The sequence below is a fragment of the Pseudophryne corroboree genome, chromosome 5, assembly GCF_028390025.1.
Source record: "Pseudophryne corroboree isolate aPseCor3 chromosome 5, aPseCor3.hap2, whole genome shotgun sequence".
NCBI lineage: Eukaryota > Metazoa > Chordata > Amphibia > Anura > Myobatrachidae > Pseudophryne > Pseudophryne corroboree.
The window spans coordinates 251260004-251287592 of NC_086448.1; the positions used below are offsets into that span (position 1 = coordinate 251260004).

General features: G+C 42.6%; 1 protein-coding gene across 8 annotated transcripts in view; it reads left to right on the forward strand.

Moving 5' to 3' along the window:
- LRRC3B (leucine rich repeat containing 3B) overlaps positions 1-27433 on the forward strand; it is a 495918-nt gene extending 468485 nt beyond the window's left edge. For all 8 annotated transcript variants that reach the window (XM_063922248.1, XM_063922246.1, XM_063922245.1 and 5 more), the window contains one exon: positions 25012-27433. In XM_063922248.1, the coding sequence (XP_063778318.1) occupies positions 25155-25934 (780 nt within the window). In that variant the 5' untranslated portion in view covers positions 25012-25154 and the 3' untranslated portion in view covers positions 25935-27433. The remainder of the gene's footprint in view (positions 1-25011) is intronic.
- Positions 27434-27589: the final 156 nt, after the last annotated feature.

Sequence of the window (27589 nt, forward strand, 5' to 3'; positions counted from 1 at the left end):
TGCAGATGTACTCACACTGGGACGGTTGCTCCAGGTGCGCGTACATCTTGCACGACATGCACTGAGTGAAATCCCCACTCCCAGCCCCACCCATATTTTTGTAAGGTCTAACTCCCTGTTACCCAAGAAGAAATAGAGAAGCAAAACAATCTAGGCAAAACACTCACTATACAATAATGAAGTTAAGCTTATACTTCTATCCTTTGCGTTCCCTAGTCCTTCACTTTTATGCAGCAGCAGTCACCGGTTCCTTCGCTTTTATTCAGCAGTCCCCATCCCCTTCCTCTGATGTCTGCTGCAGCAGTCTTCCTTGCCCCCTTGTGCAGCTCAGCAGTGGATTCAGACCCTGCAGGCCGATTGTGTGTCCCTGGTAGTATCTGCTGTCAGCAGCAGTAGGCTCTTTCCCCACCGGCAGCGTCACTGGTCAGTATCTAGTATGCTCACACACAAAATAGAACAAAAACAAAGACAGAAAGACAGAAACAAAGGCAGCCCTCAAAATATCTGCCCCCTCACACACGCAACAATCACAGCCCCTCTGCTACTCCAAGTTAGAGGCCCTCTCACTCACTCACAAGGTCAGCCCCTTGCAGCCTCACCAGAAGTTTAATGATATTGCAAATATGTGTGTTCCTGATTGCGTATTATAAAACTCACCTTTTACTGTATTCTAACTCACCTGTTGCTGGTTCCAACTTCAACTTCAATACACTTAAAAATCCAAGCTGTATCAGTTTATATTTACACCCGCACTAAGGCACAGTAGAAAATTTCCAGTGAGGCACGTGCCTAGGGGCAGCACTTGTTTAGGGGCGGCACTTGGATGCTTGTGTTGGTACTGTCAGCCCAAAAAGTACCAGTAACTGCAAAATATTTCCACTGAACTGTACCATATGTCATCTTGAATGAAGAGCAAATGGGTTGGACATGCACATACTGCCCCTGTAAGAAGTCCTATTTAGTAAATATGTATATATAATAAAAAAGAAAAGAAAATCATAGTCAATGGCTTTTTTAATTATTCTGTCAAATTGGCTATCATCAAATGAGGTCTTATAACCAATCAATAAAATAATCAAATTATGCGGGGGCGGGGGGGGGGGGGGGGGGGGGGCGGGCACGGCCATTACAGTGGTGCATAGGGACACGCTCACCCCTAAATCTGCCCTTGCTAAGGCACCTGCAATTGATAGCTTTGACAGGTGTATATCATACTTGCCTACTTTTGAAAAAGCAGTTCAAGGAGAGTGTGAAAGTGTCACCTATCAGCACGGACATGTACTTCTACATCTGAGAGGCATGTCATCAAAATGACTTATATCCAAATGTAAGAAAGCCCCAAAGTTAGTAAGATCTACTTGTTGATGAAAAGACACTGATATTTTGCAGGATTTGTTTGTGTATTGTGTTTTACAAGAGGTTCCATATACTGTAAGTGGCCATGAGAAACCTTATTTTAAATGCATGTAGCCATAGGGTTCATTGTGCCTTATAACCAATGCAGGGAAATGGCGCTGATGATCCCATTTGAATGTATGTATCTATGATTTATTTTTTCCCCGAAGAATGTAACAGCTACTGTACATAATGAGGGTAAGGCAGAGGTTCCCAAACTGTGTGCCGTGCCTCCCTGGGGTGCCTCAGGACACTTGCAGGGGTGCCCTCGGTTGGTGGTCCAGGGCCAAATTATTCATGGTCAATATAATAGGCAAAACCAGTGCTGGTGGCTGCCAGTCATAAAATATGTGGCCAAACAGAAGCAAATCTTGTCCCTCACCACACAACTGACCCTAAGGATGACATATAAATGCAATCTACTTAATGTAATATTTCTTTCTAAATTTCTCAATAAGAAATTTTTGGCCTAGGGGTGCCGTGAAAAAAATTCTGATATTCTAGGGCGCCGTGATTCAAAAAAGTTTGGAAACCACTGGGGTAAGGTGCAATCAGGGAGAGTGCTGGTCGCGTCAGGGAGTCAGGGAGATTGCTACTATTTCAGGAGTCTCCTGCAGAATGCAGGAGTGTAGGCAACTATGGTGTACAGTATTTTCTTCTGTGTGGGTCTGCAGCTTACGCAAGCACACTCCTACTGTATTCAGCCTATGTTAGAAAATCCTTTCTTTGCCCTATACCACATATCAAGTGGATGCAAGCATCAGACAAGTATACAATAAGTCACTTACCTTCCTGCTTCAGAATTATGTAATATAGAGAAACACACCTCACATAATAATTTAGTGCAAAGGGGTAAGTACACATTAGACATATTTAGTAATTATTAAACACTTTAACATAGCTATTTAAAACAAATCTGTAAACACTGTAGCCTTTTAGAATTCAAATTCAGTAACATGCTTACTCAATATTTATTGTTGACAATCAGAATCGGCCCTAACCAATTTGATGACCTAGGCAAGATTTTGACTGATACCCAGCACCTCTCTCCTAGCAGCACAGACCACAGCAGCCAGCAACACCACTTCACCCCTTACTCACAACAATTCTCATCCAGTACGCCTCACCCAGTGATCTAATTTGAAAGCTAAGAAGCTTTCGTGATCTACCAGGGTGGCACACTTGCTCTCAAAAAGAGTGTGTGACATTACAAAAAGTGAATGTGGCCTTACTGCAAGGGGTGTAGGGACTGTCTTGGCTGAAATTACACATTTGCCCCCACAGTAATAAAAGCTTTGCCCACACAGGAAAAAATTCAGACACATTGCCACCACAAGATAAAAAATTTGAATACATTGCCCCCACAGGAAAAAAACGGATGTGGATCATCAAATCGACAGTGTCTAGGTTGACAATGTTTAGGTCGACCACTATAGGTAGACAGTCACTAGGTCGACAGGGTTGGAAGGTCGACAGGGTTTCTAGGTCAACATGTGCTAGGTCGACAGGTCAAAAGGTCGACATGAGTTTTTTGTTGTTTTTGGTGTCGTTTTCTGCGTACAGTGACCGGGAAGCCGTGCTTCGGATAAGGTGCCTCGCTTCGCTCAGCACAGATTACCGTTCCAATCGTAGTCCACGTGGATTGTTAAGTATGAAAAAAGTCAAAAAAAGAAAAAATTTGAAAAACTCATGTCGACCTTTTGACCTGTCGACCTAGCACATGTCGAGCTAGAAACCCTGTTGACCTTCCAACCCTGTCGACCTAGTGACTGTCGACCTATAGTGGTCGACCTGAACATTGTCAATCTTCAGACCGGGAACCCGAAAAAAAACACATTGCCCAAATAGAAATAAAAACAAATTGCCCCCACACAGGTAAAAAGTCAAATATATTGCCCCAACAGGAAAAAAAACAACACATTGCCACCACAGGAAAAATGTAAAACACATTGCCCCACACAGATTGCTGCCTTAATAAATACTTCAAATGCATTGCCCCAACAGGATAAAAACACATTGCCCTACATAGGAAAAAATTCAAGCACATTACCTGTAATCCATTTTTTGCTGACAGAGGACTTAATTCAGCTTCATTAGCAGATTTGCTAAAATTGCTAAACTGCTAATGATAAAATTGCATGCTGGGGGCCCCCAGCACAGGGCAAGGCCGCCCAGCATGTAAATGGCCGGCAGCAGTGCAATCACAATTCAATTGCGATCACATCACTGATTTGTTGATGCCCCCCTGCCTCCCAGGCTGTGAAGGCAGGCGCAGAGCAGCAATTTCCGTGTCGCAGCAGCCTTGTGAGACACTATTCCACGCCCACCCAATGCCACATCACCGCCTCCGCAATGCCACATCGCTGCCACATAATGCCCTGTGAACACCTCTGCCTGTGAATCAGGCAGAGGTGTTCACATAACTGCGCAGAGCGGGTCCTGTGCGTGCGCACTGTGGAGGAAAGCGAGGAGATACAATCAAATCTCAGTAGCGACTACTACTGAATATCCCCCAGAGTTCCCTTAATATGTATATATAGATATATAGAGATAATTATATACGTGTATATATCTATATACAGTAACTGTTCTTAAATGTATGGTGTAGCCAAATACTAACATGGAAATGTCAGTGGAATATGACTATAATAAAATCTAAGTGTTATATATTAGGAAATGAAATACTATTAAAAAAGTTCATTATTAATAAGCAAAATGCATTATGCAGGAAATAATTCTGATTGATGATTTCAACAATAGAATGAATAGAATAATATCACATATTACTTCTCACCTTCACTTTACTTACCCCACTCATTCATTATTTTACCACTCAATTTACACAATTTTAAGCAATGTAACAAAAAACCTAATAAAATCCCATAACCTCTATAATTTATCACACCATGGGGGTAATTCTGAGTTGATCGCAGCAAGATTTTTTTTAGCAGTTGGGCAAAACCATGTTCACTGCAGGGGAGGCAGATATAACATGTGCAGAGAGAGTTAGATTTGGGTGTGGTGTGTTCAATCTGCAATCTAAATTGCAGTGTAAAAATAAAGCAGCCAGTATTTACCCTGCACAGAAACAAAATAACCCACCCAAAATCTAACTCTCTCTGCACATGTTATATCTGCCTCCCCTGCAGTGCACATGGTTTTGCCCAACTGCTAAAAAAAATCCTGCTGCGATCAACTTGGAATTACCCCCCATATCCCAGCTAAGCAGTAGTTCAGTTTTGTAAAGGTGGATTATATAATGTGTGCAGTGCTGTATATTTTAGTTGACGTTTCCAAATTATTAAATGGATGTTGTGAAATTCCCTTTTGAGCTTTTGCTATTCATTATGTTTTCTTGTGCTGACTTATAAGTAACTGTGTTTCTTCGGTGTTTACAACAACTATTAAATATTTCTGAAGCGCAGGGGAGATTAAAATCATTCATCTGTGCTTTTTTTTACTATGGCGTACAAGTTACTAGCATGAAAATCTACAAGAGCAAAGCCAGCGTCAACGCGCCTGTCTCCCACTGTTAGTGTACGTCACTGTCGCAATTTGTGAGTCATCTTCTTGGTACAAGAAACATGTTTAGGTCTAGTATACGAGTCTTGTGTAGCTGTAGTGCCAACCATTAGCACACATAACAAAGAAAGACATATGTATATATATATAATAATTGTTATAGCTAAATAATTGAAACACAGGGAAAGCTTGTAGGACACAGTGACCCTCCAGCAGCAGGGGCTTGGTACATCATTCTACTGTCTAAAGAGGTAATACTAATGTCCAATAAGTAAACAATACCTCACACCTTTGGGGTGACAGGAAGTGGTACAGAGGTCTTTGCAATGTTGTGATGGGGTAAAGTCACATATCTGAGGGGATGTCTGGCTCTTTTGAAGCACTGGCCTGCCAGTTATGCCCCTCCCCTTCTTTCCTTATTACCATTTTGTTGCTCATTCATGACTACTACAAAGTGTAGTTATGGCTCAAATCTATCAATGGTAAAAGTACCAATAGAAGAATATAAGTGCTTTTGTTCCCTTGAAGTCATAGTATCATTAATAGAGGAACAAAGCTTCAAGGAGTAGTATTTTAATAGAAAAATTGTAAATGTGAAAGAATTATGTTACAAAAGTTGTCAACATCAGACAGGACTTTGTCTTTCATGCGTGCAAATGGTTGCACAAAGTGTTTGCTCCATACCTGCCTACTGCTCCCAGAAAAGTAAATCACTCTCCTGGCTTCGACAAATGTGGGCGTGGCTGTGATGACAGAGTAAAGATAAGGAGAGTTATGGTAGACTTACCATTGTTAACTCTCTTTCTGCGAGGTACTCCTTTTCTGCAGCAGGTTACATTGGTTTCCACAGGGAAACAATGGGGATGTCCTAAAGCAGTTCTTCAAGGGATGGGATGCGCCTTAGCGGGTATGAGAACCCGGCGTCCAAAGGAAGCATCCTTGGAGGTGGAAGTATCAAAGGCATAGAACTTAATAAACGTGTTCACAGAGGACCACATGGCCTCCTTGTACAATTTTTCTTCGGACGTACCATGGCGAGCCACCCAAGAAGGTCCAACAGACCGAGTAGAATGGGCATTATTAGCAGCAGGAGCTGGGAGACCAGCCTGTGCATAAGCATGTGCAATCACCATTCTAATCCATCTCGCCACGGTTTGCTTATTCACAGGCCAGCCACGTTTGTGAAAACCAAACAAGACAAAAAGGGAGTCTGACCTCCTGATAAAGGGAAATCAGATAGAGTTAGACCAGAAGATGTGCGCTAATCGGATAAGTAAATATGAAATGGTACTTCCCTTACAAAACCTCTGTCGTGGGATTTACCGTATATTTCAAACAACATGGATCCATATGTGGGGAAGAAAATAAAAATATATAGTGTAGTGTGTTTAAAACAATACAATTTTAATACAGTACACTAACAATTTACAATAAAACCAATGTATATAGGTTGCTGCAAACAAATGATGGTGGATGGAAAATTACCAGAGAATGGTAAAATGAATGCCTTAAATAGTATATTAAGACTCCGGTTTGCTAGGTGGATATTTCTAAAACATCAAAATCTTGAAGTCAAGTGAAGGTGGAGGTTTACCAGATTTAGATGAAGTGAGTGCGTTTAAGATGTTACCCAGGGGAGGTATCGGCTCCGGAACCTATTCTCCAAAGTCCACAACACTCCGTCCGTCTGGCAAAACTTCCTACTACAATCAATTGGTCGGCACAGCAATGGGCACTAAATTCGCGCCTAGTTTCGCAAACTTATATATGTCTTACTGGGAAGAGAAACAGGTGAAAACAAACCTTAATTACAAGAAAAACCTTAAACTATGGTTTCGTTATATAGATGACATCATATTTTTTGGGAAGGCCCACAGGAGGAACTCGATTGTTACTGCCAATCATTGAACAACAATGATTTCAATCTGGTTCTCAGCTGCACAACAAGCCAAAAAGAAATAAATTTTTTGGATCTCAATATCTATATTGAAGAAGGAAAACTGGAGACAAAATGTTATAAAAAACCCACTGACGCTAATAATTACATAGACATATCAAGTGAACATCATATGAATTGGCTTAATAGCGTCCAAAAAAGCCAATTTCTCAGGCTAAGAAGAGATTGTAGCAAGAAGAACATATGTGAAGAACAAATTGACCAAATGAAAAGAGGTTTTGAAGAAAAAGGATATGATAAAGACCGATTGGGAAAATTTAAAGAGGAAGTGTTGAGTGAGGATAGAGAAGAGCTTTTGAAAGGAAAAGGAAAAAGAAAACCTGAGGAGGGTGGACATAAATTGGCCTTCATCACACAATTTACTCAACAACACAAAAAGATCGAATCAATAGTGAAGAAACACTGGCACCTTCTGCAGAGAGACCCACTATTAAAGGACACTATACCAGCAAGGCCCAAATTTATATATCGCAAAGCACCGAATCTGAAAAATAAACTGACTAAAAGTGCACTATCATCGCAAGATCACCACCCCATTAGAAGTAAGGGCTTCAACAGATGTGGAACATGTCAGGCTTGCCGAGAAGTACAAACCATCAAATCGAAATATGAAGAATTTACTGCAAATGGGACTTCACATAAACTTCATAATTTCATGACCTGCCACACCACAAATGTGATTTACCTTATAGAGTGCAGTTGTCATATGTTCTATGTGGGAAAAACCAGCCGGGCACTAAAAACCCGCTTGAGTGAACATATAAGAAACATTAAGAAAGGAGTCATGACACATCCTTTATCCAGTCATTTCAAAGATAAACACAACTCCTCCACTAAACACATTTTACAGTTTTTGGCTATTGAAAATATAAAGAATTCTTGGAGACACAGAGACGAAGTAACAAGACTTGCCAAAACAGAGATGAAATGGATTTATAGATTAAAAAGCCTCATTCCAAACGGCTTGAATGCAGACTTTGAACTAAAATGGTTTCTCTGAAGATACTCCCTCTCCCGCCCCCCCCCTTCATCTCTGCTTCTTCCATCTCTTTACCATATTCATTATGTCAAATCACCTCATATTAATTTTATTCTACTGAAAATGCCTTTTTTAGCCTTATTCAGTAATAAGACAACTATGTTCACTTATATATACAGTGGGTCACGTGTTCTTGTTATTAAGAAACTTTTATGTTTTAATTTCCGGAATGTATACATAGTTTTAAGTAAGCCTCCCTCCTCGTTTTATGTCAAGCCAATTATATTATGTTCCATTTAGGTACATTGCAGACTCAGGATCTGTCCTCAGTCTGCAATAGTTAAGATTTGCGGCTCATAGACGCGAACAGGAAGTGCGTCATAGGAAGCCGGCTTGCGGTCCACCATGCGGTCCACCATGCGTTCCATTTACCGGAAGTGCCCGGCGGAGATCCACGGAGCACTACAAACGTAGAAAAACACTCTATTTATCCACTGCGATCACCAATGCTGGCATCTAGGAATACATGAAAGCCTACACAACGAACTATATATAATAATATGGACAGGAGAGACTAGTACCGCCGGACCGGAAGTAAGGGAAATACTACTTCCGGGATTTTCAATTTTATTAAATATTCAAATGGATTTTTTTATATTGGTTCCTTGGATACATAATATCCAGATTGATTGATGTTTTATAAATTAAGGACATTTTTTATGTTTTATATTGTATTTATTATCATCAGGATGTGCCCTCTTGACCCGGATGTGATTCCCATCAATAGCTTAAATAGCTCATTCTGTTTAGTGCTTGTCATGCAGCCTTGATGAAGGGAGAGATCCCGAAACGCGTCGGCACTGTATGACAAGCAATCCATTGCTGAAGGAAGTTTTGCCAGACGGACGGAGTGTTGTGGACTTTGGAGAATAGGTTCCGGAGCCGATACCTCCCCTGGGTAACATCTTAAACGCACTCACTTCATCTAAATCTGGTAAACCTCCACCTTCACTTGACTTCAAGATTTTGATGTTTTAGAAATATCCACCTAGCAAACCGGAGTCTTAATATACTATTTAAGGCATTCATTTTACCATTCTCTGGTAATTTTCCATCCACCATCATTTGTTTGCAGCAACCTATATACATTGGTTTTATTGTAAATTGTTAGTGTACTGTATTAAAATTGTATTGTTTTAAACACACTACACTATATATTTTTATTTTCTTCCCCACATATGGATCCATGTTGTTTGAAATATACGGTAAATCCCACGACAGAGGTTTTGTAAGGGAAGTACCATTTCATATTTACTTATCCGATTAGCGCACATCTTCTGGTCTAACTCTATCTGATTACGCTTCTATTTGGGTACTGGGGTTACCTTTCTGACCAGTCGGGCTGCAGCTAGTATCGGTTGGCGCCACGACTCTTCTCTATTCTATACTATATTTACTCCTGATAAAGGGAGTCCTCTCCACATATATATGGAGAGCCCGTAACACATCCAAAGGCCGATCTTTGGAGGACAAATCAGAAGAGATAAAGGTCGGAACCACAATCTCTTGGTTAAGGTGAAAAGATGACACTACCTTAGGTAAATAACCTGGGCGAGTTCTAAGAACTGCCCGGTCACGATGAAATATTGGAAAGGGTCTACGACAGGACAATGCGCCTAAGTCCGACACCCTTCTAGCAGAGGCAATGGGCAGTAAAAACAAGACCTTGGCCGTGAGCCATTTGAGGTCCACCATCTCAAAAGGTTCAAATGGAGACTCTTGCAGTGCATTCAGGACAACAGCCAGATCCCATGGAGCCACAGGAGGGACATAGGGAGGCTGAATCCATAAGACACCCTGAGTGAATGTATGAACGTCAGGTATAGACGCAATTTTTCTCTGAAACCATACCGACAAGGCAGCTATGTGAACTTCGAGGGAGGCGAGACGAAGGCCTAAATCCAGGCCTTGTTGTAGAAAAGCCAGAATTCTGGAAGTTCTGAATATGTATGCATCATAATTCTTATCAGAACACCAGGTGAAGTAAGAATTCCAGACCCTGTAATAAATCTGAGCTGAAGCCGGTTTACGGGCTTTTAACATAGTTTGGATGACTGGCTCAGAGAATCCTTTGGCTCTCAGGAGTGATGCTTCAAGAGCCATGCCATCAAAGCCAGCCTGGCCAGGTCCGAATAAAGACAAGGGCCCTATACGAGGAAGTCTGGGTGCTGAGGAAGTAGAAGAGGACGCTCTGTCAATAGACCCTGCAGGTCTGAGAACCAATGCCGTCTGAGCGACGCTGGAGTAACTAGAAGTAGAAATCCTCCTTCTTTGATCTTCCACAGGACCCTGGGCAGGAGTGACACTGGAGGGAACACGTATGGCAGCCAAAAGTTCCATGGAATTGCCAGTGCATCCATGAATGCTGCTTGAGTATCCCTGGTCCTTTAACCGAAGACCAGAACCTTGTGATTGTGTCGAGACGCCATCAGGTCTATGTCTGGTAGGCCCTACTTGTCCACTAGGATTTGAAAGACTTCTGGATGAAGACTCCACTCTCCGGCGTGCACGTCCTGTCGACTGAGGAAGTCCGCTTCCCAGTTTAGGATGACCGGAATGAACACTGCCGATATTGCTGGCAGATGGCGCTCCGCCCAACTAAGGATTTTTGACACTTCCATCATAGCCATGTGGCTTCGATGGTCTGATGGCCTTGATGGTTTATGTATGTCACTGTAGTGGCATTGTCTGACCGTACTTGAACCGGCCTGTTCTGTACCAGAGGCAGGGTGAGAGTCAATGCATTGAACACTGCCTGCAACTCCAGAATGTTTATTGGGAGGAGTGATTCCTCCTTGGTCCAGTGACCCTGAAAAGAGTATTGCTCCAACACCGCACCCCATCCTCTCAGACTGACGTCCGTTGTCAGCAGGACCCATTTGGGGATCCAGAAGGGACACTCATGCTCAATTGCTGGTCCTGTAGCCACCAGGTCAGCGACAGATGAACCTCTGGAGTCAAAGTGATCATCTGAGATCTGATCCAATGAGGTAGGCCATCCCACTTGGAAAGGATTAACCTCTGCAGAGGGCGAGAATGAAATTGAGCATACTCTATCATGTCGAATGCCGACACCATCAGGCCAAGTACTTGCATCGCCGAGTGTATCGACACTCTGGGGAGACAAAGGAAGCATCTTATCGTGTCTTGAAGCCACAGGACTCTTTCTGGAGACAGAAACAGTAGATGACTGTGTTTGTCCAGAAGTGCCCCCAGGTGCACCATGTTCTGAGCCCGGACCAGCGAGAATTTATTCCAATTGATGAGCCGTAATGATGGGCTGTCATTACGGCCATGATCTTGGTGAAGATTCGAGGAGCCATAGCCAGTCCAAATGGTAGAGCCTGGAATTGATAGTGAAGGTTGCCAATAGCAAACCACAGATACTGCGGATGTGAGATGGCAATAGGTATATGCAGGTACGAATCCTGTATATCCAGGGATCCCATATAGTCTCCGGGTTCTATAGCCAGTATAATTAAGTGCAGTGTTTCCATACGGAACTTAGACACTCTCACAAACTTGTTCAGTGATTGGATGTTGATTATAGACCGGAAAGACCCATTGGGTTTTGGAACTAAAAACAGGGTTGAGTAGCATCATCTGCCTCTCTTGGCCAGAGGAACCGGCACTACAAATACTATATTCAGGAGGAAACCCACAACCTTTTGTAGAGCTTGCGTCTTTAATGGATCCAAAGGGATAACCGTGGTGCAAAACTGGCAAGGGGGACATCTCTTGAAGGAGGCTGCATACCCTTGAGAGAGAACTTCCTGCACCCATGCATCTGAAGTGGTCTTTAATCAGACATGGGTGAACTGCAGAAGTCGGCCTCCAAACCTGGGGTCCCCCAGGGGGAGACCCGCCCCGTCATGCAGCAGGCTTGTCTTGTTTAGAAGCAGGCTGACGGGCCACCCAGGACTGCTTTGCCTTGGGCTTAGTGGTTTTGGGAGCACAAGATTGTCTCTGGTATGCCTGACCTTTTGCTTTCCCTTGAGGCCAAAAGAAACAAAAAGTGGTGCCTTTAGCCTTCTGTGCAGAAGGATTTGTATTTGGGAGAAAGGCAGTCTTAGCAGCCACCAATTCAGACACAAGTTTATTTAGGTCTTCCCCAAACAAAATGTCCCCCTTAAAGGGAAGTACCTCCAAGGTCTTTTTGGAGTCTAGGTCCACCTTCCATGACCTCAACCACAGAATACGACGAGGCAGGACAGACGTAGTCAACGCCTTGGCTACCAACACACCCACTTCAGAGGACACCTCCTGAATGTAATAGGCGGCGGTGGTAATATGAGACAGGTATTGTCTAGCATTGTCAGATATATCGTCGGACAGCTCTTCCTCTAATGCCTGAACCCATACTTCAATTCCTTTTGCAACCCAAGAGGCCGCAATAGTGGGTCTATGTACAGCACCTGTAAGGGAGTAAATAGACTTCAGGCATCCCTCCACATGCTTATCTATTGGTTCCTTCAGTGAAGTGACAGTGGTGGCAGGCAAAGTGGATGACACCACTAGGCGGGTGACATGAGATTCCACTGGCGGTAAATTTCTCCACTCGTTATGTAACTCTGCAGGGAGAGGATAGCGAGCCAAGGGTTATTTAGACAGAGGGAATTTCTTCCCTAGATTAGACCAGGGCTCCTCCCTGATGTCCACCAAATGGTCAGAATGGGATAATAGATTTTCAACCACCTTCTGCTGTTGAAACATATCAGTTTTCTTAGCCACAGTAGTGATTTGTAGGATTTGCTTAATAGCAACCACAAGGGCAGGGACATCAATTTGCAATGGTGAATCCTCATCAGAAACACCTGATTTAGTGTCTGACAGGACAGTATACTCCCCTCCTCTTCAGATGAAACATCTGAGAGATTAGTGGATTGTGAGGAGGAAGCAGCCCGCTTAGGTGACCCAGAGACATGAGAGTGACCTGGAGTAGATATTTGCCTGACCAAGGAATGATTTAATTGCTGAAACTAGTTAGACAAATTTTCGGCCCAAGGCGGATTAAAATTAAGGACAATTTGTGGCTGTAATGGCATATGTGGTCCCATAGAGGGGCGTAAGGCGTTCCACCAAAGTACCCAGTAGGTTTGTGAACACAGCCCAGGGTGGCTTCTGATTGGGTACAGGAGCTGTGGGCTGACTGGGAGATGTATGACAAATAGTACACAGACCATCATAAACAGCTACCCCCTCTAGTAAATCCTTGGCGCATACTCTGCATGATGCAGGAGCGTCCACAGCCTTACTGCCCTTCTTGTTAGACATTGTACACAAATGCAACAACAGAGCGACTTAGCACGATAAAGCCAGACAGAGTACAATACCTGCAATTAAATCCGTTAGTCTGTGACTGAATACACAGTACACAACACCTGCAAATAAATCCGGTATTATGTGACTGAGTACACAGTAGAATACACGTAGTAGGTAAATACTGTGATGCACTATATATATGACCCTGATGCACCTAGTCCCTTAGGGTACAGAATATAGTGATAGATATATCTGGGAAACACTGAAAAGTGAAACCACACAGCAGATACAGGAACACACAGTCACAGGTAATGCAGATAATTATTATGATAATAAAACTGCACTTGACTAGTATATATATCAATTGGGATTATCTAATGGATGGATTGATGAACAAACTATGTCTTTTCTTAGTCAAGAGTTCCCGAAAATACGTCTTCTCTACATCTTGCCTACAGTGCATAAATGTCTAACGAAGCCCCCAGGGAGGCCTATCATTTTTTCCATGGGCTCCTTAAGCCAACCGTTGTTCCAATTTGTGGATTACCATTTACAGTCGGTTGTTAAAAACACCACATCATACATCAAAGACACGTCTGATTTTCTGAATAAATTGAGAAGTTTTGGTAAACCTCCTAAAACTTGTATACTGGTGACCATGGATGTCACCAGTCTATACACGAATATTGATCACAGTGAGGGCATATATGCAGTAAGAAAGGCCATTACGACAAGCCCGCACTACGATGGTCCTCCTAGTGAATTCCTATTACTATAGCTAGAAATCATATTACACAAAAATTATTTTTTATTCAATAATTTGTTTTATTTTCTGCTTATTGGCACGGCGATGGGGTCTAACATGGCCCCATCGTATGCCAATATATTTATGTCTGAATATGAGACTACACATGTGATGTCTGATCCTGATTTTTCTCGGTTTATTGGCTTTTACGTACGATTCATAGACGATTTGTTTATGTTATGGACGGGTAGTGAAATGGCTTTGAATCAATTTGTAGATAGACTGAACAGTAAGCCAGGGTCAATTAGTCTGTCATGCAACCACAGCACTCATATAGAATTTTTGGATGTCTTAGTGAGCATTGATGGAGATCATTTTTCTACAGAGCTATATAGAAAGCCTACTGATAAAAATACACTGCTTCCATCCGCAGCCACTCAAAAAAGGACTTCCTTTCTCTCAAATGGTGAGAGTGGTACGAACCACATCTGATAATGACAAAATACCAGGGGCTCTTGACAAAATGGCACAGAAATTTATTGAACGAGGCTATAATATTGGAGAAGTCAAGTTGGCTGTACAACGGTGCCTGGGATGTGAGCGTGAGGAACTTTTGAAACCTAAAGAAAGAGTGAATGAAGATGAACGACTTGTGTTCGCCAGCACATTTTCGTTCTCCTCCAGTTGTATAAGGAGGGCAATTGTACGCCATTGGCACATCATACAGACTGACCCAATTATGAGCAATTTCTGCGCAAGTAAGCCACTATTCTGCTACAGGCGGAGCAGAAATCTCAAGGAGCGTATTTCCTATTCAAATGTCAACCCCAGACTGCAGTCTGGAACTAACTGGCTGAGTTTACAAAATGGTGCGTTCAAGTGTGGCTCTTGTGTTAACTGCAGGTTTATGCTTATGGGCAATGCTTTTGTACATCCAGTCAGTGGAGATCGGTTCCAGTTGCGCCATCGGATAACTTGTGAGACCAAATTTGTGACTTATGCTATTCTATGCCCATGTAAAAAAATATATGTGGGCAAGACCATTCGCATGGTTAAAGAAAGAATTGCTACGCATCGGTCGTCCATTAAAAAGGCTGCACTGAAAATGGAACCGACTACGCCTCCAGTTGCTAGGCACTTTGTGAATTTGGGACATACATTGAATGACTTTCGTTTTATGCCTCTAGATCATGTTCCCCCATTGCGTAGGGGTGGTGACAGACATCAATTGTTGTTGAGACAGGAATGTCACTGGATATATGTGTTGAAATCAATGGCACCTGAGGGACTGAGTGTGGTTGCGTGATACCCTGACTTATTGAGAGATAACTTTTTTTTTTTTATATTTAACTTTTTTGTTCTTTTTCCTAGACCCACATTGAGCTCCATCTTTATTCATAAACACTAGCGTATTGAATTGTATGGTGTGTATTTATGATTAAGTACTGACAGGATTGTGTTGCAGACATTTATATAAAATAATGATAGTTTTTGTCGGTTTGATCTGCAAAGCGGTCTGTTTGTTCTTTGTACTTGGATATATCCAGATGCTTATTGAGAACGAGATGTCATCTATGTACAATTAATTACTCTATCTTTTAATAAACACACATCTCGTTTATAAGCTCTAGATATAAACATTGTCTGTGTATTTTAATTGATGTTGTCTTGTCTATTTCACTAAGGTGTGTTTATGTTTGGCGTTTCTATGGCAGCTGCTGCTATGCCGCCTGGTAACCAGGAAATCCGTTGTTATTGCCGGGTGAAGCCGTGTCGGTTGACGTCACTTCCGGCGTGACGTCATCGACAGCGGACGGCTCCCAGACATTCAGCGTGTCACTGATGGGCTGTGCGGCACGCATTGGCGCCATGACGCTCAGGTGATCATGATTATGACAACTATGTGGACATGTTTAAATGTCAGCGTTTGTGCATTACTGAATGAACTCTCCCCTGATGACGGTTGGGACTGAAACAGCTGTACGGATGAGCTGATGTCTCCATTTTCTACTTTAGCATGTAAAGTATGATGTGCTGAATTACATCCTTAAGTGCCTATTATGATGCTGCTGATATGGCTTAAATATATCACGTTTATGCATTTAACCAAGTGTGCTGGTCTTGTCCGTGCCTGAGCCCCTGGTGGAGTTTGATGTCATGGACACTTCTATATAAATTGCGACCCTGCACCTATGATGGATTCTTAGTGTGTGCAATCTTTTCTACATAAGAGATATATATATATATATATATATATATATATATAACAGCGTGCTGACCGGCACTCAATACCTCATGACTTCTATTGCCCTGGTGCCTTCCTGTACCCAAAGGTATAAACAGTCCATCTCACAGCGGCGGCACTCAGCGGGACTTACTCAGCGTAAGAAGAAAGGAAGAGACTAAACTCAAGTCCTTATGTTAACGTTTCAGTTTATAACTTTCGTCAGAACATCAAATACAGTAAACATGACATACCTTTATACCCTCACCATTCTTGTGAACGCTGCCCGTGGCTCGGTCACGCCGGCGGGGGACGGATAACGTCATCAAACTGCACCTCATGCAGCGCGCTCCTCCCCGTCGTCGCTCCGGTTACCATAGGGACTGAAATAAACAAACACACCCGCTATGTTACAATTACAATATCCTAGGAAACAAAGAGGACAGACACATCTAGTTCAATGTACAGCTCTGATGCATGTCTATTTGTCAGTATCCAACAATTTCAACACTGTACACATTTAACTGTAGACCAAGAACACTAGATTACTATTAGTCCATAACTAATCAATGAAGCAATTTAAACTGAAGTGCTCATTCAGGCCACCCGGGGTCATGGTATTGAGGCGGTGTATCCACCTCGCCTCCCTCTGTAACAAAAGTTGGTTTCTATTACCCCCTCTGATTTTTTTTGGTTCTTGGTCAATAATTTTATACTTTAGTGTCGCCAGACCATGTCTCTGTTGTGCGAAATGCCATGCCACTGGCTGTGCTTGGCTGTCACCTTCCAGTGCAGCCCATATTATCGGAGCGACATTTATCTACAGATGAACTTTCAGTACTTAATCGTGGTCTATCCTTTATACCTACTGCTGAATTTGATGACTTTCAGTGGAAAGTAGATTGTTATAACGTAAACAGGAGACTACGCCTGAAAGAACACTTTGTGGGACTCCCACAATCAGAGACTATATCAGACGTTCCCAATAAATTAAGGACTCGTTCTAAGTTCGACCCAGTAACTTCTAACTCTTCTCTAAAATGTTTTTCGAAGGTTTTAGACTCAAAGGTGGGAGAGATTGTAAAAACACAAAAAACGAGTAAGGTAAAGTATAAAATTATTGACCAAGAACCAAAAAAAATCAGAGGGGGTAATAGAAACCAACTTTTGTTAGAGAGAGAGGCGAGGTGGATACACCGCCTCAATACCATGACCCCGGGTGGCCTGAATGAGCACTTCAGTTTAAATTGCTTCATTGATTAGTTATGGACTAATAGTAATCTAGTGTTCTTGGTCTACAGTTAAATGTGTACAGTGTTGAAATTGTTGGACACTGACAAATAGACAGGCATCAGAGCTGTACATTTAACTAGATGTGTCTGTCCTCTTTGTTTCCTAGGATATTGTAATTGTTACATAGCGGGTGTGTTTGTTTATTTCAGTCCCTATGGTAACCGGAGCGACGACGGGGAGGAGCGCGCTGCATGAGGTGCAGTTTGATGACGTTATCCCCCCGCCGGCGTGACCGAGCCACGGGCAGCGTTCACAAGAATGGTGAGGGTATAAAGGTATGTCATGTTTACTGTATTTGGTGTTCTGCCGAAAGTTATAAACTGAAACGTTAACATAAGGACTTGAGTTTAGTCTCTTCCTTTCTTCTTACGCTGAGTAAGTCCCGCTGAGTGCCGCCGCTGTTAGATGGACTATATATATATATATAACACATCACGGCCCTAGACCGGAGGTATATATCAGAATACTCGTACAATATATCCTGTAATAGGTACACTTTTTCTTAACTAACGCTGTTTGTATAAAGACATGTAGAATACTCTTGTGTGTATAGTTGCAGCGCTGTATACAGGCAGCTTTACAAGTGAGACCTTGCCCTGCAGTCCCAGAGACTAGCTGCAACTATGCTTATAAGATGTCGCCTAGCGTCTCAGTCAGGGAGTGAAGGAGAGTGTGAGGCAGCTCCAGGGCGGGAAAATCTGCAGTAGATGTCGCCCTGGGCCGGGGAGAGGCTACAGGTCAAGCGCCAGCTCCCCTATGCTGGACTTCCACCCCAGGTACTAGCGAGCCTTATTAAATGGGGCGTCATTACACCTGAGCTGTGCTCTATTGCCCTAGTGGTCTAGTGGGATCCCTGCTTGGTGACAGTGTCCACGCCAGCGCCACGACCCATCTCCCTAGGTCACGGACGGAACACGATTTAATGGCGGGTTCCACCTGGGGGACCCTCTTACCTCCTCCCCGTAGCAGCCACGCAAACCAGGAGAGCGACTGCGACCGTGTGCCTAAACCCGGAGCGTCTCTGCTGCAAGTACCTGGGAACAGGCCGTGGGAGTATGCGACGCCACTTGGGAGGTGATGGAACTGCAGCACTGAAGTGTCACCATGACATACAGCAATGACAGCCCAGTTTTGTAGAAATTTTCTGTCAGCAAAAGCTTTTTCAGGGCTGCCCAGTGCAGCCCACCTGTTAAGTGACCTGCTGTTGCAGACACCAACTGAAACTGAGCTCACAGTGCCTGGAGGCGGGGTTATAGAGGAGGCCCCAATGCATCCTGGGACAGCCTAAAGCTTTAGCCTGTTGGTGCCTCTGGATCAAGATCCACTCTACACCCTGATGTTTCCCTGTGGAAACCAATGTAACCTGCTGCAGAAATGTAAAGTAGTTGAGTATGATTTTCACCAATGGACTTCCTGAAAGTGAAAAGTGTGCGTGCATCTGTTTATGAAATGTGTTGGTTTTCTGTATATTTTTATAGATTGGGGCATATTCATGTAGCTGCGGAGCTTACTGCGGGCTAACGTACAGCATACTTGCCTACCCTCCCGGAATGGCCGGGAGGGTCCTGAAAATCGGGTGGCCCTCCCGCCCCCCCGGAAAGGTGGGCAAGCCTCCCGTTTTTCCTGTCAGGCCCCCCACTCCCCCCCTCGGCCACCCACAGCATAGAACAAGTGGGTGGCAGAGGGGATCCGATGACACGATTTGCACTGAATCGCATCATCATAGCTCCGCCCCCCGCTATAAAGTGCCTATTTTCTTGGCACTGTATAATGGGGCGGAGCCACGGTGACGTGATGTCACGCCCATGGACTGCCCACTTCTCCATCGTCACGCCCCCGGACAGCCCACATTGGCTCTGACCACGCCCTTGGATGGCCCATCATGCCCCTGACCACGCCCTCATGCACCAACAATGCTGCCTCCTCCCAGAGGGGGCAGCAAGGTAGGCAAGTATGACATAAAGTGCCCTCGGCTAATTGAATATGCCCTATTAAATCATGTCACATGATTTTATGATCAAAATTGTAGGCAATGTAGAAATGGATGAAAGAGCAAAAATGATGAGCTCAGATGTTTAGTGCATAAACATAAAAAGTAACCTGTCTGTGATCAAATCGTGTTTGCCCACATGTTTCTGCTGCCTGGCAACCTGATCAAAATACCATTTCCTGCAGTGCAATCTGATCAGGTCACCATAACATGATATCATTCACTTAAATAATAAATTACAGTATTTGCTGGCGTATAAGACTACTTTTTTGCCCTGAAAACCATGCCTCCAAGTGGGGGGGTCGTCTTATACGCCGGGTGCACTTCAGTTGGGATAGACATAGCTGCCATAGTGGCCTTCCGATACTCGCCCGGTGCCCATAGTGGCCTCCCGATGCCCGCCCACCTCATTCTACTCACCATCCAGTATCGCGCGATATCCAGTGCGGCCGCGGCGGGTCACTAGTGCCAATTACAGGGAGATGCAGGGACTGGCCGGAGGCGCTGCAGTCGCGTTGTGGCCGTACAATGGTGACAATGACAGGTACTGTAATGGCACTAATACTAATACTAATGGCACTCATGTGAAACCGGTAACACTAAATGCACACAGGGGTATACTTTTATACATTTTACAACTTTCTCCTTGCCCCCTCCCCGCTTCTTATGCATACCTTGATAAATACTCCCTATCCAAATCTCTTATCAGGTCATAATATAAAGTATGTCACAAATCTGATGTTCTTTTACGTTTTATTTGGTGTGTGGAAGGGGGTAGTCTTATACGGCGAGTATATAACAAACTCTATATTTTGAGTGGAAATGTTGGGGGTCGTCTTATACGCCCAGTCGTCTTATACGCCGGCAAATACGGTAATACAATTTTTTTCAAGTGTTGGGAGGTGTTCTAAACACTGTCCAAATAAGGAGCCATTGCTTCATGGTAAGCAAGGTATTATGGGCCTAATTCAGACCTGATCATTAGGGTGCGTTTTTTGCATCCCTGCGATCAGGTAGTCGCTGCCTACAGGGGGAGGGGGAAATCGCTGTACAGGAGAGCTGCACAAACAGAAGTTTGTGCAATCTCTGCACAGACCAGGACTAAAGGGCCCCATACACTAGGCCGATAATGCCCAATTTCAGCCCAATTCGGGCATTCTGCCTGACATATTGGGTGAAATCGGGCATTTTCGGTGTGCTTTTCCCCCCGATCCGATGCGCGTTCCCGTGTGCATCGGATCGGATCCCCCTAGATCCGACATATCACGAGTGCTGCACTCGTTATATGTCGGATCCCGCAGTAAATGGATGGGAAAGTAAAAGATACATTGTATGCAAAAAAACCTGCATACGATATATCTAATACTATCCTGCCAACGGGGAGGCTGCCGGGAGGTTGGAGGAAATCTTATATGACATGACGGACCGTCATGTCGTATAAGTGTATGGGGCCCTTTACTCTTCCAGTGCGATATATATACAGTATTAGGGGCTTTACACTTGCCTGAAATGCCACTGTGCACAATCACATTTAGCAGTACCAAGTATGGCAAGCAGGTGTCTGGATACACAGGCTTCCATTTATTACACTAGTTAACAATTGTGCACTGTGCTTTTGTTTGTTGTATGAGTTTTAGGGCAGGAGTTAAAAATGAACATATGCAAATATTGTTTACAGTGTATTTAACTGTGAATCTAATGTGTCTATCTGATATTTTTGGAGAAGAAACAGAAGGAAGAACATTACTGTCATCGCTGGAACTTAATTAACAAGTACAAACATTTGGAAGCTTAGCAAGTTCATATGGCTTCAACATGACCAAACATTATTTTTGCAGTAATTACCGTATGTAAACAAAACAGTATCCAGCAAACTAGAATTCAACCGCTCTTTGTCTCATGAAATTCCTAGGTGCTTAGTTTAACCTGAATATCATAATTAATTGTATTCAAACATAGTACTTTATATATGGGATGTGGTCAGAATCCTGACAGTCAGAATACCGACATCTGGATCCCGATGGTCTGAATCCTGATGGATCCCGAATGTAAATACTGGCTTTGGGATTAGGGTTAGGCACTCGGTGGATGTTTATGGTTAGGCTGCGGTGGGTGGGTTACTGTTAGGCTGTAGGAGGGGGAGATTAGGGTTAGGCTGCGAGAGGGGTGTGTTAGGGTTAGGGTAAAAAAATACTTACCTCGATCCAGGATTCATACCGTGAGGTATTCTGTTGGGATTCCGACTGCCGGGATTTCTTACCAAACCTGTATATATCTAGTTAATGTAAAGAAAATAAAAATAACATTTACAATATTTTTGTTATTTTTTTACTTATCTTGATACTAAAATGTTATAAAGTGGTACTCCAAAGAAAAAGGAAACACCTAAATCATACAGAAAATAAAAAAGCAAATAAATAATCAGCTCTGATCTTGGTAACATATCAGAAGTTTATTTACTAAACATGTGTCAGTGAATGGGATATTTTTAAAAGAGAGGCAGGGACTGGGGCAGCTTAGAACTTCAGGGAAATATTGGAACGCCAGTGGTGTGTGAGCAACCCTCCTTGATGCGTGACTATATACACAGAACACATTACTGTTGCATCTTTGGACGCAGCAGCAATGTGAAAATTTGCTAATTCCGCAGGAGACGTCGGAGGACAAAGACGCCTTCTGCCGACATCAATAGACCATTGGCTATCTCAGTAAGTCCAAGGTTACTCAGATTGGCCCTCACATCTTCGTAGGCGAGGCCAGGAAGTTGACCCTGTCCTCACTACTGCCAGAAAACAGGGGGGAACACCACTTTTTGGGAATGCTGCCCAGTGCCACCCCCAAATGGCCACAACCTGTTAGTCAGGCTGCTGCTCAGGAGGTTCTGCATGTGACAACGCAAGAGCCATTCTGCACATGTGCAGATGACCCACCATTGGAGATATACTCAAACCATCTGGAGTTCTCCCTATTCATCAAGCTTCCTGGCTCCCAATAGCTATCACTGACCATCTCCGGTGATAACCTTTTCAAGCTACCAATGACAACCGATGCCCCAGTCTACCTAAGAAGTATTATGGTAGTAACTATACCACCACAATCCGTCTATCACTGTTCAGAAGTGTTGCCATCTCATCGAAATAAAATCTTTATTTAAATAAATATTTTTTACTTAGAAATATTGTTTAATTTTTACTTAAATATTTTAATTAACTTTTTTTTGTTTATGGAAATGTGGAACTGAAAGTCTAAGATGGGCAACCATTCCATTGCACATGAGTGGACCAGCTAAGAGATCCAGACTGACCGCTGAAGCATTAAGTTTAGCCTTTCTTAGTAAATTTAACCTTTAACTGACTTTATAGCTATAGAAAATCAGCCTTATTGCTGCAAATGAGTAAATAGAATCCTAAGGAAATACTTCTGAGTGGGACGCAGTAGCGATGTCAGACGCAGTGGAGCAATGTTTTTTGTCTGTGCATGCGTCTGATTTGCACTACACATGCATCCCAATTTTGTATGCACAGAGACAAAAATTAGACACACAGTAGTACAAATGTTATGGGCATTCCTGGACAATGAGTTGGCGGTAATAGATGGTGCCTAAAAAGGTGCATGGAGATGCATTTCATGTGAGTGTTGGAGGAACATGCTGGGGAACTACAAGGAACTGAACTGCTCACACGGGAGGCCATTCTCAGATTGAGAAAATACCCTTGCCATAGGGCTGATGTAAGCCTCAATGGTGTAACTGATGGTGTGTCTAAAGACACACCAATTGGTATTTCTATGTTTACGCATGCTGATAGTGGGCATCACAGTCTTTTGCACATTCAGACGCACAGCTCTCCACCAGGCAAGATGTAGCCGCAAAAACTATAAAGACGCAGAAGCAGCTGTGGGAAAGGCCATAGCCACTAAAGAACACATTGTTAGTAAACATACTGGAGGTAATTCCAAGTTGATCGCAGCAGGAAATTTTTTTGCAATTGGGCAAAACCATGTGCACTGCAGCGGGGGCAGATATAACATTTGCAGAGAGAGTTATATTTGGGTGGGTTATTTTGTTTCTGTGCAGGGTAAATACTGGCTGCTTTATTTTTACACTGCAATTTAGATTGCAGATTGAACACACCACACCCAAATCTGACTCTCTCTGCACATGTTATATCTGCCTCCACTGCAGTGCACATGGTTTTGGCCAACTGCTAAAAAATTTCCTTCTGCGATCAACTTGGAATTACCCCCACTGTACATTTGTGATGTGTGTGCAATTCAGACAGCTGAACACAGTTCTTGTTATACAATGAGAAGTAACAATTTCAAAATGTCTACTTACAGTTCCAATATTAAATTACAATTAGTGCTGCGAGGAAAGGACATTGCATATTTGGGTTATAAATAATGAAATCATCATTCTAATTCACAAGTCTCAACTGATTATGAAAAAAATAAATTTTATGTGAATCAGGACTGTTTAATTTTCGTAATGTTATGATCATTTATAAGTACTGGTTTTGAAGAATATCTCTAGGAAATGTACCAATTTGTTTTCAATTTGTTTTTCATGCATACAGTGTACTGTATTGGGGTCTTTTTGTTAAATGTTGATATGGATCAAAAAAGGTTTAAATCGGGGTTTTCAACTATGGTTCTCAAGCATCCGAACAGCTATTTTTGTGGATTTCTCTATGTGACTCCCATGTTGGATTATTGCTACTTACCCTCTTAAATTGATTGAAGCACCTATCTCCTCCCATTAGAAGTAGCACATTTATTAATTTGTTTGCTTAAATAAATGGCATATTATTTATCTTATAATATTCTTTTCATTAGGAAATCCTTGCGTAGAGGAGGAATTGTGTTACTGTATTTTAATAAAAGCAAGTTACTATGCTCTTTTCCTCACCTGTTAAGTTCTAGTGATGCCTGTACTGAACACATGGTGCTTTGGCATATTTGTGAACTTGGCATATAAGAGACATTAGGTGGGATGTACTAAGCATCGCATCTGCGATGTAGTACATCCCGCCATTTATGGGCATATTCCGGCGTTATTAATGCCGGTATGTACCTAGAAACATGAGAGCTGTCCTTTGCGATAGTAAGGATTTCTGTGTTTATTACCCGGGAGCAGTGGCGTCTCCAGAGTCATACCTACTGTATTGCCAGTGAGTCAGTTTGAGATGACAGTTGGTGTGGCGCCCCTGTTTGAACTTTGGACTGCGCTGCAGCCTCACCGCTGGAGCCGCCACTGCCTGGTAGTCCCGCACATGTGCAGTGTGATGCGGGGGGTGCTGGGAGGGATCTGATTGGATCCCTCTCAGGGGGAATTGTGAAGAGAAGCCAATACACCTCTATTGGGTTATGCCAGTGTGAATGGACAACCCCTCTAATCTCTGCAATTGTGCACTGTGAAGTTAGTCTCCTAGCTTTATCATACATATATATTTTATATACATCTTACAAACAATTGTTACATAAATGTATATTTTCACAGGGGCGATAAGTGTGCATTTTTTTATATATATTGAATATAGGTATAGACATGTCAACCAAACTAACAAGGATATTGTTTTTATTTCAGATGTTTTCCCTGATCTGATGAGTGCTACGATCATCCATTCAGAAAATTTTTAAAAATGAAGCTGCGGATTTGCTTTGGTGCATCCTTTATTACTTCTTTTGGGTAAATGAGAAGTAGCTATGTTATTATGCTGACATCTAAGCATGAATTTGGTAGACCTGTGGCTAACACGCTCTCTCTCCATGTGTCTACTCCTACAAAGCTTTGTTCTAATGATACTGTGCTTTCATTCTGCCAGTATGTGTCCCAAAGGCTGCCTTTGCTCTCATTCCGGAGGCTTAAATGTCAGCTGCAGTAATGCGAATCTCAAGGAAATACCTAGAGACATTCCTCCTGAAACGGTTTTACTCTACCTAGACTCTAATCAGATAACCTCTATCCCTAATGAGATTTTTAAAGATCTCCATCAACTAAAAGTTCTCAACTTATCCAAAAATGCCATTGGATTTATAGATGAGTACTCTTTTAAAGGTGTAGCAGAGAACCTGCAGACTCTAGATCTGTCAGATAACCAAATTGTAAGCGTCCATAAAAATGCTTTCAATAACCTGAAGGCAAGGGCCCGGATTGCTAACAACCCTTGGCATTGTGACTGTACTCTACAGCAGGTTCTGCGAAGCATGGTATCTAACCACGAGACTGCGAGCAATGTCATCTGCAAAACAGCAGTACTGGATGAACATGCGGGACGGGCATTCCTGACTAATGCTAATGATGCTGATCTTTGCAATCTTCCCAAAAGGACAACAGATTATGCCATGTTGGTCACTATGTTTGGCTGGTTCACCATGGTGATATCCTATGTGGTATACTATGTACGGCAAAACCAAGAAGATGCAAGACGGCATCTTGAATACTTGAAATCCCTGCCAAGCAGGCCAAAAAAACCTGATGAAGCTGATGACATTAGCACTGTGGTATAGTATTTAAGGCAGGCTTAGGGATTTTGTGGTTCTGCCAGAGAATAACAGACATCATAGGAGTTTTGGTTCAACAACAAGCTGGAAAGCCACACGCTGCCTACTGCTGATCTAAGGTATCAAAGATGGAGATACAATTTTGGTAATAGATCAGATTTCATTAGAACAAACTCAGTTTAGTTCTAATGTTTGTTGTAAACCTTTTTGCCTTTTTAAAACAATATACAGTAGCTACGTTTTTGCCACTGTAGAGCAACAATACAACATAACTTTTCTTTGAATGGTACGCAGTTGTCTCTTTGATGGTATTCCAATCAACCTATTTAGTATATAATCATAACTTAGAATGCATTTCACTATTTAATAACAAAATATTTATTTTTTTAATTTCTAAGAAAATAAATGCTTAACTTTGAACTGTGTAATACATAGTAATCTTAATCTATTGTTCTTGACAAACGACTGGGTTAACTGATTTATTTTTATAGGTTAGTAAACCATTATGCAAATATGGTATTGGTTTAATACAAAAAAACAACGGGCTGGAGCGGTAAGTCAGAAATTACTATTCAATATGATGTGGAAACAGTTTTTTTTTTCCCCCTGTGCAACTACGTAAGTATCAAAGGTGCAATGTACTATTTCAGTGCATGATGGCTTACAATTGGATTCAGAATTCTAAATGTTCCTGCTGTTACAGATATACCAAAAAGCCCAAAAATTACAATGAGCAAATTCATTTTATTAAGCCAGAGAGGTGCCGAAAGTGACATAATGCACCCATGCATGCCGACTTCTGTGCTGCTCTCTCTCCTGAAGACAGCAGCTAGTTGTACTCTGCTTGGGGGTGCTTTGGGGGTGAGGCACATCAAAAGGGGTGGGGTGAGGTGGGGTGGAGGAAGAACACTATACAGGAGGCAGTACAGAGGGTGTGGTGTTTATTATTGCATCATTGTAGCCATGCGCCCTGTTTGACATTGTCTAGATTAACAGTATTATACAGCAGGGGGCGTGGCCACGATTGCACAATTAACCCAAAATCGCATCATCGGTGCCCAGACCGCGCAGTTAACTCGCTAGATGGGTGGCCGAGCGAGGTGGGGGCATCTTTTAAACCTGGAGACATGCCTACTTTTCCGGGGGTCCGGAAGGGTAACCATATTTTTGGGAGCCTCCCGGCCATTTTAGGGTAGTAGGCAAGTAGAATTGCACCTCATTTACTTATGGCTATAAAAACATCTCTTTAGCCTTGCACAGTATTACATTGCCTCTGATGTGCTTCTAGATTAAAGACATCAGTGTTGTAAAACACAGAACACCTAACTACTGCTATCGAAAGGTGGAAAGGCCTACTAGTATAACGTCTACCGTATGTTTTCCCCAACAGGAAATATACCATTATGGGGAACAATTTCTAGGGAGCCCTTCACATGCTATGTGTAATAAAAAGAATTATAGTAATGCAAGTTTCATGCCTTTTTATCAATAAAAATCTAAACACATTTGGCACTGTGTGGTGCTTTTTTTTTATAATTGATTAATGTTTTTACTTTGAATGTTTCACCAATTGCTTTGTTTACAGCATTAATTGTCACTTCACTACAGCTAGAAACCTAAACAAAAAGTATATCCACAGATTATAAAACACACATTAAATG